This window comes from Fusarium redolens, assembly GCF_020744475.1.
Source record: "Fusarium redolens strain MPI-CAGE-AT-0023 chromosome Unknown BKA55scaffold_2, whole genome shotgun sequence".
Classification (NCBI taxonomy): Eukaryota; Fungi; Ascomycota; class Sordariomycetes; order Hypocreales; family Nectriaceae; genus Fusarium; species Fusarium redolens.
This window is the reverse complement of record NW_025763665.1, coordinates 2,696,353-2,708,613: the sequence shown is the minus strand read 5'-3', so window position 1 is coordinate 2,708,613 and position 12,261 is coordinate 2,696,353. Positions and strand designations below refer to the sequence as shown.

General features: G+C 48.7%; 3 protein-coding genes across 3 annotated transcripts; 2 read left to right on the top strand and 1 right to left on the bottom strand.

Annotated features, from left to right (window-relative positions):
* Nucleotides 1-132: 132 nt before the first annotated feature.
* BKA55DRAFT_555781 (uncharacterized protein) lies at nucleotides 133-1,038 on the bottom strand. The gene is made up of 2 exons (XM_046191660.1): nucleotides 648-1,038; nucleotides 133-600 (listed from the first exon to the last, which is right to left on the bottom strand). Exons 1-2 carry the CDS (start codon nucleotides 729-731, stop codon nucleotides 211-213), a joined length of 474 nt encoding a protein of 157 aa, XP_046055304.1. The 5' UTR covers nucleotides 732-1,038; the 3' UTR covers nucleotides 133-210.
* Nucleotides 1,039-8,030: 6,992 nt separating this feature from the next.
* On the top strand, nucleotides 8,031-9,961 carry BKA55DRAFT_182240 (uncharacterized protein). The gene is made up of 2 exons (XM_046185046.1): nucleotides 8,031-8,775; nucleotides 8,895-9,961. The coding sequence occupies exons 1-2, from the start codon at nucleotides 8,222-8,224 to the stop codon at nucleotides 9,676-9,678; spliced, it is 1,338 nt and encodes a 445-aa protein (XP_046055303.1). The 5' UTR covers nucleotides 8,031-8,221; the 3' UTR covers nucleotides 9,679-9,961.
* Nucleotides 9,962-10,601: 640 nt separating this feature from the next.
* BKA55DRAFT_499177 (uncharacterized protein) lies at nucleotides 10,602-11,730 on the top strand (the record flags this gene model as incomplete). The annotated part of the gene is made up of 3 exons (XM_046186633.1): nucleotides 10,602-10,870; nucleotides 10,919-11,000; nucleotides 11,059-11,730. 3 exons carry the CDS (start codon nucleotides 10,602-10,604, stop codon nucleotides 11,728-11,730), a joined length of 1,023 nt encoding a protein of 340 aa, XP_046055302.1.
* Between the last annotated feature and the right edge of the window lie 531 nt (nucleotides 11,731-12,261).

The window sequence follows — 12,261 nt, the reverse complement described above, 5'->3', positions numbered from 1 at the left end:
TAAAGGCTCCCTTGTCATCAGGCTTACGAACCTCGGGAAGGTTTAGTGAGATGAGATGAAGCATTAGTTCTATTTAGAGGATAGTTTTGGACATGACCAGAGCGATATGAATGACAAGATATGAATCGAGACTTTAACAAGTATAATAAATCCACGCGGCTCTAAGCATTCTAACACAAGTCCCGACCGTCCCACTGCCATTAGCAAGCCTCATTGTTCGTTATGCTTAACATGATGTCCATGATGTGCCTTTTCAGGCATTCTTAGACCCTTATCAACCTCCTCCTTCACCTTCTTGGCCAATTGCTCACCTCTCGATCTCTCTTCTTCTCTCATCCTCTCCTCTTCTTCAAACGAAATAGCATGTTTCCAGTTTCCTGCTCCACCTCTCCCACCAAGCCCTCCCCTCACAACGTGATTCTTCTTGAGACTTGCATTCACAGCCGCAGCAGTCTTGTGAGCCATCTCGTCCTGCTCTTTGGCATCTGGCAGTTCTTCTGGATTGACGTAATTGCCGAAGCCACCGCGGCCAGCTCGTGATGGGGCGTTGGCGGATGGCTGGACTTCTTCTGTTGCTAGGTTCTGTGCTTCAAGATCGGCCTGAGAGTGTGAGATACTAAAGAGATGATTGATCACGGTCAGCTTACGTTGGCGGCATCTTCAGGTTTGCTTGATACGAAATTCCCGGCGCCGCCTCGGCCGACTTTTCGATATACATCCTGATCAGGCATGTTGTGATGTTGGTTGTATTGTTTGAAGTTTAGATTCGCGTTGATTACTGGTAAACTGTGTCGTCGCAGTAACAACAGATTTGACTTTCACTCTCCAAAAGAAAAGAAAAAGTATAGAAAAAAGTATTTCCCTCACTCTTTAAGTCTCACAAATTATTAAAATACAGTCGTCACTACGCCACTGGCCAGCGTGGGGGGTGGTCTTGTAAGGTACTGGTCTGTTACAAATGGCCTCTATCTTGCTGCAACAAGTGTTACGCATCGCTATCTTGACTCTATTTTCCGTGTGTCAACGGATTTGGACATGGGAAAGGCTCCAGCGCCCGCCGGAAATCGAAACTAACGTTGTTTTAATTAATCTGGGGTACATGAGCTAGGCTGTAGATCTTGCGGCGCGGCTATGTTCCGTCTCCTGTGTGTGACTTTGCTTCAAATACAAGCAGCAAATAAGATATTTTTTTTTATTTTTTTTCAGGATATTGTTTTGTTATCTTTGCTAACACGAGATGTCTCTGAAAAAGCCTCTGATCTCGTTGCTGTGGCTTATAAGTGAATTGATGTCATGATCGGCGTCTTTTCAGGAACACGGCAGATACCAGGTATGAAGGCTTCTGCCACCAGTGGAACCTCGCTGGTGCCGACAGGAAAATCAAAGGAATCAAAGTGTATCCGTAAACTCCTCGAAAACCACTGGACCAAACAAACAACTGCTGCTCAGAAGCTCTTTGCGATACCCTAATCCCTTCTCAAGACAAAAAGGTGCTCATACAATTCGCACCTAGTGTTCCGATATCGGCAGCGACTGTTGGTCACCAATTTATGACTACAACTTGCGTAACTACAGGCCATAGACCTTATTTGTTGATGAAACTTACGGTGAATTGCAAATAATAACCTTTTTGAGCTCATATCTTCAGATTAGCACGCCATGACTTACCTGGATGTGCAGTCCAGGCCAGGGCATTAGGTAGTAGGTAGTCTCTATGGAATCCAGTCAAGCCTCATCAACAACGTAACATACAACCAACAATTGTCAAGCCACAGAGCTTAAAAAAAGTCGTCACGTTTCTGGAATCAGAATCAAGGAACCAAGGAATTCGGGTACCCGTCGTAGGGCTCATCATAGGGCTCGTCGCCGAGGCAGGGTCCCCTCCCAACATTCCTTCGTCCCATGTTCTAAACTGGCCGAGCCCGATAAGCATTGCTGATCTACGGGAACCGACAGACTAGACCCATGGCATTGGGAACGTCTGTAGCAGTTAATGGTTGATCACAGTGATGGAATCCTTGTCATGTCTTCGTGTTGGGCCGGATGCGAGGGAGATTCCAAAACACAATGATATGATACCACGTGGACAGAGCTTCCATGTCATGCAGGAACAGCTCAGGAACAGAATAAGAGGTCGACAACACCCAACATGCTTACGTTGCTCTTCATTCTTGTAACATGTCAAGTAACATCGTCCAGGCATCCTTCAAACACTCTTTGTCAGTGTTCCAGTGAACTGAGGCATGAATTTCCCCATTCTTATCAAGACGGATACTGAAAGGAATATCCACATTCTCATTAGAATCCCTGCTGTGATGCAAGTGTAAAGCACGCACACCCCTGTGTGTATTATCGACGCTATATGTGCGAGTCCCGCTCAGCCAATATTCATATCAGCGGCCGCGTCGTGATAGAGGGGTAACAGTAGGTAATCCAGTGAAGGCGGGGAAAGCCTCGGCGACAGTACAGGACAGCAAATAGGTTCTCACGGAGACGGAGCTTCGGGCTTCACTGCCGCTCTGAACCGACAGCAGCAGGCGGCATCATAATCTAAGTGCCGGTGGTACGAGTTAAGCCGCGGTACGGTATGTGCTGTACAAATCGGCTGTCTATAGTCCGTGACCGCCGTACCGTACAGTACGCTGAGTTCCCTTACATAGGAGTTGATTCAAAGGTCCGAATAGGTTGATATTCTGGGTCGTTGGAACTCATATACCATCCATGCATAACTCACTATCATCCACTTCCACCAAATTCATTGCTGCCCTATAGACCAAGGGTCGTGACCGAACATTCCATTTGCATCGAACCCTTTTGGATTAGTGTTAGGTCTTCTGCCCCCGGAGAAGAGGTTATTGTTGGGTTGGTGAACGGAACAGAACTGTGTGTTTCTGGCGTATCACAAATCCACCCGGCCCCAGCTGTCATGAAGCCAGCTAAGCCTCTTGAGTAGAACCATACTCCAATAGGGAAAAGCCTGTGAACCGGGCAGCGGGTCTTGCGAGAGGCGGCTTTGTTTGGTGCTGGTGCTGGTGCCTTATCAAGCACCCCGGATCGCCATAGTGCAGGCGGCTGGCCAGTGATTTGCATTGCAGAACAGACTTCAAGGACAAGAGGGAGGACTGGGCTCAGGCCATTGTTGCGCTACAATGCACTCGGATGCAATGCACTGTACTGTAGGTATTCTCGACGCCCTCGTGCCAATGTCTCAGAGTTAGCCAATAACCGGCATACTGGCACGGCAGTGAGGGAGTTTTTCTGTTCAATCCTTTGCCAGCCAAGACAGGATCGAAGATCGAGATTGGTAAACTGTGGAGGAATGTTTACTGAGTCTGATTGGTTTTGTCAAGGTAGTCTCAGAAGCTCCCAATGCATCCCAGAATTCCACTCTGAGCCTCTGATGGAGTCTTTGCTTTAAGGAACCCATCTTTTTTTTTTCCCACACCAGCTTGAGCATGTTTTTATTTTATTTGTTGTTCATTCTCATGTCAGAGTTACATCATGTGTCAGAAAAAAAGAAGAAAAAAGTCAATGAGCAATTGACATGAGAACAAAAAAAAACAAAAAGTCAAGAATCCACCGCATGATGCTCTTTGACAAGGGTTCCATGGCCAGGGGAGAACACTTGATGGCGTCATTGTATCATAAACTTGAAGAAAAGAAAAAAAAAAGTTTGAAATCTTATTACCGATTCTCAAAGCCAATTCGGCATTGTTTGTGTAAGAGAATACCAGGTCACCAAGTGATAATGTAACCATTCCAACTGATGCCTCTGATCATTAGCTCCATGTGTCAAAGCCCAATCGTTCCAATAAAAAAATTAAAAAAAATTGGCATTGGAGGGCATAGCTTCATTGGCAGTTTTTTTCCGATGTGAGCTGGGATTCAAATTGATCGTCGAGGCCCTATCTCAAGACCGTAGTGGTTTCGGAGGATAGTCAGGAACATGTTGTAAATCTTGACTGCTAAAAATGGACTCTGTGCCTTGGTTTGCTTTTGATCGAGTCAACATACCATTGATGTCTTGCAAAATTAACAATAACAAAAGAGAGAGAGATCTCGATAGACCGGACTAAGAAACCCGGCAGTCCACCATTTGATGTTACACCTTCCACAATTATCACCAATACTGTACGTATGTGTATGTGCACAACAGGAATAGACATGTCAAGGTTTCTTCCCCACGATGCGAGCCTCTTGATGGTCCTTGTGACCAGCAATCGGTAGACTTGTCAGGTGAGACCGGTCAATCATCCAGGACAGGTTTAGAACATAGACGGGATGATCTTAGCCATTTGAGGGGTAATAGAGTATCTCTATAATCCTGGCTGAATATCACGAACCTATCGAACTCGACTGCAACTGCAACTCCAACTAGAGAAAGCTCTAGGATTCGACAATGCGTGCAGCTAATTGCCGCCAAAGATGCACATCAAACACATTGTCCATTGAGACACTTCAACCGCTTCTCTTCTGAGGTATCATCATCTATCGCTCGGACTGTTTGTTACGTTGGCATATACACACCCGCATCCCTTTTACCTCTCTTCCCTTATTACGTGAGAATCTGGTTAATCTGGCTTCTCTCTTTGAGAGGCCAACACCAATCGAAAAGAGGCACAGCGCATTGCGTGTCGTCAAAGAGACCATCTTTCAACTGATCAATGAGCCGACGGACTTCTTTTACCCTGCTGAGCACGGTTCCCTTTTCAGCTCTCTATTACTGATGCCTGGAGCCTCCGCGCTGCGCCTTAGCTACGCTCTAGAGGCTAAAGATTGCGGTGGCAGCCAAATTCAGGGCATCTCCTTTTACTGTTCCCAAAGAGTTCACACTCAAGATGACAGTGCCACAGTGTAGTGGGCGTAGCTGACGAGACGCAGCTAAACCATCTGGGCGACTTGTTATGTACACACCCCATGTCCATTTCGGGGAAATGCAATCCAGTGACTGAAGATGGAGACGGTATCTCATACTCGAAATGCGAGAATGTTCTCTTCGAGGTTTTAATATAAAGTAACAGTAATACGTTCCTACGCATTCAATGCAATAACCTTTGAGATTACATGAAATTTGTGGTTCCGGCAAGCAGTTGTCATCGCTTTTAGACAAACAGACCAAAAAAAAAAAACTTTGGAAAAGAAGGGGTCTTGAGCTTTTTTCTTGGATCGCCCTGGAATCAGCCATTGCCGAATAAGAACTTCTTTCCGACTAACTTTTGCCCGACAACAAGAGACACAAAAACCATGTCCGGGTCGGGTTATAAAACATCAGCCCAGCCCAGCCCAACCCAGCGATCAGTTGACCGAAGAAACAGCGTTATCTGATCAGATCAGGGCTCCTCACCTTGGCTTGAGCTGGGACGTTAAACCAAAAAGGAGTAGGTCAAGGGTTAGGTCAAGGGTTTAGGTCTGAAGTGACGGGGATCTTCACCATGTGTAAGTGGTACGTAGTACGGATAGAGGATTCATTCAATGTCAGGTCAGGACGTTAATGCAATGAGCCGAATTAGTACAGTCTGTTATTGGCATTCAGAATGATTTTACAAGTCGTTCATAAATGACTGGTTGTGAACGCTCGATTTACCGCTGGATTTAATCTCGTACCTGGATACGGCTGATGTGAGCGGCTCGCGTTTAAACTCCACACAACATCCAGTCCATTCAGGAACACAATTGTAACTGCACAATTAAACTCAAAACATAAAAACTTCATGCGATCCATGGAAAAGGATTACGTGTGAAAGGTCACTGAAACAGGTTTTCCAAACCTCCACACTACAGGGCTCGAAACAAACCCATGGACGTGTTATTAGACGCGTCTCCAGCTGGTACAGCTAGTGAGAGACACGAGAGCCTCGTTACTCTTCCTCATCCTTGACCTGAAGGGCTACTGTCTCTCTTATCTGTTCACTTCAAGCCCTCTTCCAGAAACGGGACAGAGGCTTCATTATATCGTGGGGGACCTCAAGCCACAAGACGACGGAAGAGTTTATTCCACAAGGCAATAAAAGTTTCGATGCCGGGCAAACCGGTCCCTAAGATTCTCGGCTCGCTTCTAAAATATCCGATGCAAGATGAGTCGGTCACCGGGTCGAGATGAAGAAAAGCTAAACAGTTCTCGAATCAAATCGAGGACCGAGAAGGACACCTGGGACCTGGAAGTAGAATCTGAGACAGGTTTGTTATCACCACATAGAAACGTACTGTCATTTCCAGGTATGCTCTCGGCATGCTCTCGGCATGCATCGAACTATTGTTTTCGATGGTTAAAGTGGCTCGCGCATCGAGACTCTCCAGGCCTTCGGGTGTCAAAAGACTTAGGTTAGGACCTCTATCCTAAGTGACAAAAAGCCTTAGATAAGTTAAGTATAACTGAGGAGACCTTTAGACTAGGTATTTTTAGCACCTTAGTTTAGGATTAGATGTTTTCTTGCTCTCTGAGGGCGGCCAGGTAAGTGAGTGAATGAGATGCACGCACCTTTGCAGCACAGTACGCAGACACACCGTACGAGTGTACAGCCCCTCTTTCAATTCCCCAGGCTTCAACACCACCCCACTCCATGTCCATCTCCAAATCAGTCCTCCCTCATTCATTTCATCAACACCCTCTCCGCCCAGTGCGAGCTCTCTGTCCATCTCGATTAAGCCTGGAGCGGACGTCGGATGGCCTCGCCAAGCTAGGCCACGGGACCACTGTCCACTCTACCCGTCTCGGAAGTTGGGGAAATGGAGAGCGAGCAACCAGAGCAGTGCAGTGAAGTGAACTGTACAAAATCGTGTACTGTATTATGTACGACGAGAGGATGAGAACATGGACGCGTCGGGTGACGAATCAGCCCAGAATCGTCCATGACAGAGGCGATTTGACTGCTGATAATTCCCAACAAGAAAAACGGATGATGAGAACCCGACCGGACACAACTCCCTTGCTAACGCACTTGGTCGAGATGCTCCCACTGAACTCTTATTCCATCTCTACTGGCAACGTTTGTCCAGACGGGACCTGAGTTGAGATACAGCTGCTCCAGGGAAACGGTTAGTTTCATCCCCTGGCTACAACGTTGTGCAGCGGACAAGAGGACCCTGGCACGTCTGCACTTCTTTTTATGATGGTGCACAAAGAGAATCATCACCCATTTCATACCTTATCGAGAAAAGTCTATCCAAGGATCCAATCATGAGCACAGCGCAAAGCACAGCGGCTCATGCACCACGAGGAGGGGGAATGAGGGGATACGTACCTCGGATTTCCGCCCGTATCTCCCTCACCCGTCGCTGTTTCTCGCTGGTAGATGGTACCTTATTGTGAACAATGAAGTTTATTCCTTTGCAACTTCCTCTTCATAAAAGGAGTCAGGCACTATCGTGTCGTATCTCCTTCTCACCTATCTATCTATTCAGGTCGACAGCAAGGGGAAGATGGCTCAGCCCCTGTTCGCCATCCGATTGCGACGTTCTCTCTGGCCAGTTTCTTAATAGGGCGCATCGTACGCCCACTGTACAAAAGACACGCCCCCCACGACCAGGTCAGGCGCTCTTCCACTCCTCTTCCTTGCTGCAACTCAGTTCGGGCAACGGAGCCAACCAATTGGCTGGTCTTACACTCTCCACCTGTCGCCATTGAATGGATGGATGCCCCTGGGCCTGGGGGAGAAGGCGTTGGAACCGGTGGCCGCTCCAGGCTTGTTTGGCTACTTGGTTCATTCAGGTAGAGCCATGGAGGGAGGCCCCTCTCAGACTTCCAAGGCCAAGGTCATGTTCAGTGATTCCTCAAAAGGTACTAGCGAGGTGATAAAATCACACAGCCATCTATTCAGAGCCAAGATACACTCCCCCGCACCTTCTGCCACACACCTTGGCTGGTCTCCCAAAATATTATTTCTCGTTTGCTCCGGGACTTTACTTCTCCTTCCTCAACACTTGACACTTGACAACCTCACTTCACAAACTTCAAACCCAAGAGTAACTAACAACACCAATCCAAACACATAGTTCGAGATCGACACGACTGAAGTCGGTCGAATCCTGAACATCCATCCCAAGTCGCCGGCAATGGCCTCATCCAAAGTACGCTGCCCTCAATCCTCGGAGGGAACCCGACCCGAGCCCTGCCTCAAACCCCGATCTTGCCCTGTCATGATCTTTCCGTGCACGACCTGCCAGATGGCAAAACAACCTTCCAAGGCCCAGATTTGCTGATCTCCTTCATCCTTTTCAGGAAATGCAGCAGTCCTCGAGGCCATTGACTCAGAATCGTTCTCCGATGTCGTCTACATCGTCGGCCCTGCCCGGCCGTCAATCCCACGCTCGGACGAGCTCGCACTCGCTGCTTACCGGTGCTCTCAACGCCAACCATCGAGTGACTCGACGCAAGTCCGTCACCAACCCGAATACCAATGTGACCGCGATCGCCGCCGCTCTTCGGGAAAGTGAGCGTTCCTCCGCCTTGCCCATCAGCAACGGTGGACGCCGGATGTCCAAGAGCGCTGCTGCCCGGGCTGCCCTCGTCGGCAGCCTTCCCTCTCCGCCCGCTAGCCTCCCGAACCACAAGTCGACGCCCGAGACGAAGCAAGAACTCAATGGTAGCGCCATTGAGGACGATGTGAACGAGGGCTCGGCTGATGAGGGAACTACCAAGTTCCAGAAGGCTCGTCAACGCCGTGCCAGTGATGGCCAGACTCTCAAGGAGAGCAAGAAGAGCAGCAACAGGGTTGAGGTTCGCTGTGACAAGTGCGGTAAAGGCTACAAGCATAGCAGCTGCTTGACTAAGCACTTGTTGGTCCCCCTCCTCCCAATGACTTGCCCCAGTACAGCAACTCTTGTCTTCGGATAAGAGCTGTTTTTTTGGCGTGTAACGTTTCGTATCCATGATCGGTGTCACTAACTGTGTCTAGGTGGGAACATACACCTGAGTGGGCTTTGACCTCAAAGCTGCTCATTTCCAAGCATCAGCAGGTTCAGCTTCTCGAGGCTGCTTCTGTTCTGGTAACCATGAACGGCGTTGAAAACAGCGCCGACACTCCTCCTGAGTCTACCAAGGACTTCCAGAGTGAAGCTGGCTCATCCTCGCCTGCTGCGTCCGGATACTCCGATCCCGCTGAGCGACAGAGCTCTGCCGACACTACCCCACCTCCGTATGCCGAAGGTGTCAATGTTGACGGCACTTCGTACCGAAACAAGCGCTTCAGCAGCAATGGCGGATACGCGACAAGCTTTCAGTCTGCTTCGGCTGCTTCCTTCGGAGCAGGAAGTGCACCGTACGGATCAGGATTTGGTCACTACCGCCAGCCAAGCAATGATCACCGCCCAGGATCTTCCGGGCGTAACGCTACAGGCGAGGACGATCGGGACTTGGCTGCTGCAGTTGAGCTTCTGAGCTGTAGTTTTGGTAGCAACAACGGATCCCGACCTGCCATGGTTCCTGCTGATGCCCCTCCTGTTCCTCCGCTGCCAGCTCAATACCTGGATCAGGCGGCATCTCTGTCAGCAAGCTTCATCAACAGCTTTCCAAGTCGACAGCCTGAGAGCTTCACTCGTGGTGAGATGAGACGCCCTAGCGACGACGTCAGAATGGACGGTAGCGGTGATTCGGTCATGGATGACGACGACTTCGAGATGCGTTCGCGCGGTCGTAGTGAAGATGATGACGATGGTGTCTTTGGTCGCATGGAGGAGTGAAAGATTTTGTATGCATCATTAATGGGTTAACGAATGGGACGGAGTATATCTCTTGGGTCGGGCATGTTGGCTCTGGAGTTGGATTATATATCGGATGACGTCGATGGACATACACGTTATTCCTTCTTATTTATATGTACACATACCTATACAGCGTGTTGAGGTGGACCAAGCTCCGCCACGGATCTTTAGCACCGATGAGTTGGAAAGGCCCTTCTTTGCTTCGCCCAGGTTATTTGGGGATTGAGGAGCTAGATGAGATTGCATCGCCACGAGGTTAAAGTGAGGATTCGGATAGGCGTCGAGTTGGCACCCAAATAAATACCTATCTATCAAATGGAAATCAAATATTGAGACCACATTGCTGTGTTCTAACATTGAATCACCATGAGATATGAATAGAGATGAAGAAGCATTAATTGAGAAGAGTGAGAGGTGATGAGACATGACGCAGTTCAAAGTCACAATGGAGCAAAAGAAGATACAGCTTCTTCTGTTGATGGAGATAGCAAGATGGGGGAAAGCGATGAGCTTCCTTCTCTTGGTCACACTTGATTGAAGTGCCAATGATAAGATACTCAGTCAATAAAGAAGAAGAAAAGAAGAAGTTGATCATCTTGAGGAGGAAGAAAATTCATCTCTGTCGGCTGTTAAAGCGACTAACCAATGTCATCTTAGTTTTGAGTGTGGAGAAAATGAAGTCAGTTACCCTTGACGACGACGGGAACGACGTCAACGTCACATCTATTGGATCACCCCCACTCTATCGCTCCAACTGTCACTTATTCCCTGACGCACAAGAATACCTACCTCCGATACATAAACATCACCAACTATCAGCGCCCTGCTGTCTCTGCATCGTGACGCTCTCATACCTTGTATACATTTGTCCTAGACAAGTGGCGTGTCTCAACTCCAAAACAATGACTTCGCGACGAAGCGCCGCGGCTGGCGATGATGACGCAGCCTTGGCGACAATTCCATCATCGCCAAAGGAGGTTCAACAACCTCCGCGCACCTTTCGCGACGTGGTTCCCCGTCAGGCGCAGTTCCCTCTCGCTGTTGCGACAAGCTTTGCGATGGCTTCGCTTGGATATAGCTTGCTGGGCGAGCTTACCAACGGCGAGCTTGCTGCTCTGAGCAGAAGCCAGGATACTTGGGCAGAGGTTTCGCTCCTTGCCGGATGGAGAGTGTGAGTCGGATAAGCTTGGGTAGTGGAAAATACTAACGGTGATGCTAGGATTGAGTTGACACTGGGATGGTATGGCAAGTTGGACAGCCTGGATGTTGCGATGCTGAATCTTCTCTCCCATGGCCCTCACGTCAGTTGACTCCACCCGTCGCAAAATATGGACCACCAAAAAACTGACTGATAAACAGTACTACCTCCTCTCAACCTTCTATGAGCTCAACTGGACTATCTCGGCTTCGGCTCTTGCTATTGACGTTCTCTCAATCGCTGTGCCTTTTTTCCTGCTTCGCCCGCTCTCTACCATCCATACACCTTCAGCTGCCGCTGCTGCAGGTCTGCCCAACCGCGAGCTTCTCGACCTGCCCCTCCAGACGTACACGGCCGCTCTGTCAACAGGCATCTACACTGTTGTTCTCGTTCTGTCGCTACGATTCATTCTGCCTCGTATTCTGGTTGTCAACTACTCAGGAGTGCCGACATTGGAGCCCGCCTACAATGCTTCATACGCTGCCATTCTCCCCGTGACGACCCTGTTCGGCATCGCCGCCAGCACTTTTATCTTTGCGCCTTTCGCGACGACAGCACGTGCCAAGGAGGACGACAAGCTTAACGAGTTTGACCCCGTGGCTGCATCTCTCGGGGAGACCGTTTGGTGGAATGTGTGGGGTTACACTGTCAAGACCAAGGTTGTTATTCGTCGAACAATTGTCGTTGCCCTTGTCACTGCAGTAAACACGTTCCTTGCCTCGTCCAAGACCTTGTATCGTGTAGATGCCTCTGGTGCTGCCGTGTATGCGGGCGTCTGGACATTTGCTGCCATCTGCAGCGGTATTGGCTTGGGCTTCGTGGGCGGAGAATAAATGAATGAGGCGTCATGTTCTAGAAGCTATATCAGCCTTACAGAGACAAACTTGGTGGGGAGCAAGGAAAGGGTGTCGAGAATATCCTTGATTTGAGATGGAGGGATTAATACCCCGGTTTCATTTATCGATCGGAGTCAGAAGGATTCAGGGCGTGGTTACTTGACGATGTGGAATTCGTTAAGTGACCATGGTTTTTGATATTTACAGTGCTTTTTCTATGTAATTTTATTAGGTTTTCGTTTGTTATTATGCTATCGTATGAATACCATTTTTTAGGAGTTCTTCTCTAAAGTACCTTAGTCTTGTTCAGATCATATGAACGGATATTTAGGCAGGTATGAAACACCAGATTCATCGCAGCTGGGAATGTCGAGATATCGTATAGGTGCCTTGACTGCTTATTAGGCAACGATGGGGCACCCTGGGCATTGGCTTGGCGTCTTCTAGAAGGAAACAGGGTGGTGTGCGCCTCTAAACGGGGATACTCCAACATCAGCGAATTAACAATAAGAAGAGGTCAGTCATAGG

What these genes read in the sequence shown, in the direction of transcription:
- BKA55DRAFT_555781 (XM_046191660.1), bottom strand. Translation starts at nt 731, where the DNA reads ATGCCTGATCAGGATGTATATCGAAAAGTCGGCCGAGGCGGCGCCGGG. An exon ending in AACCTGAAGATGCCGCCAAC is followed by an intron (nt 601 to 647) that starts GTAAGCTGACCG and finishes TCACACTCTCAG; the next exon opens with GCCGATCTTGAAGCACAGAA.
- BKA55DRAFT_182240 (XM_046185046.1), top strand. Translation starts at nt 8,222, where the DNA reads ATGCAGCAGTCCTCGAGGCCATTGACTCAGAATCGTTCTCCGATGTCG. An exon ending in AGCTGCTTGACTAAGCACTT is followed by an intron (nt 8,776 to 8,894) that starts GTTGGTCCCCCT and finishes AACTGTGTCTAG; the next exon opens with GTGGGAACATACACCTGAGT.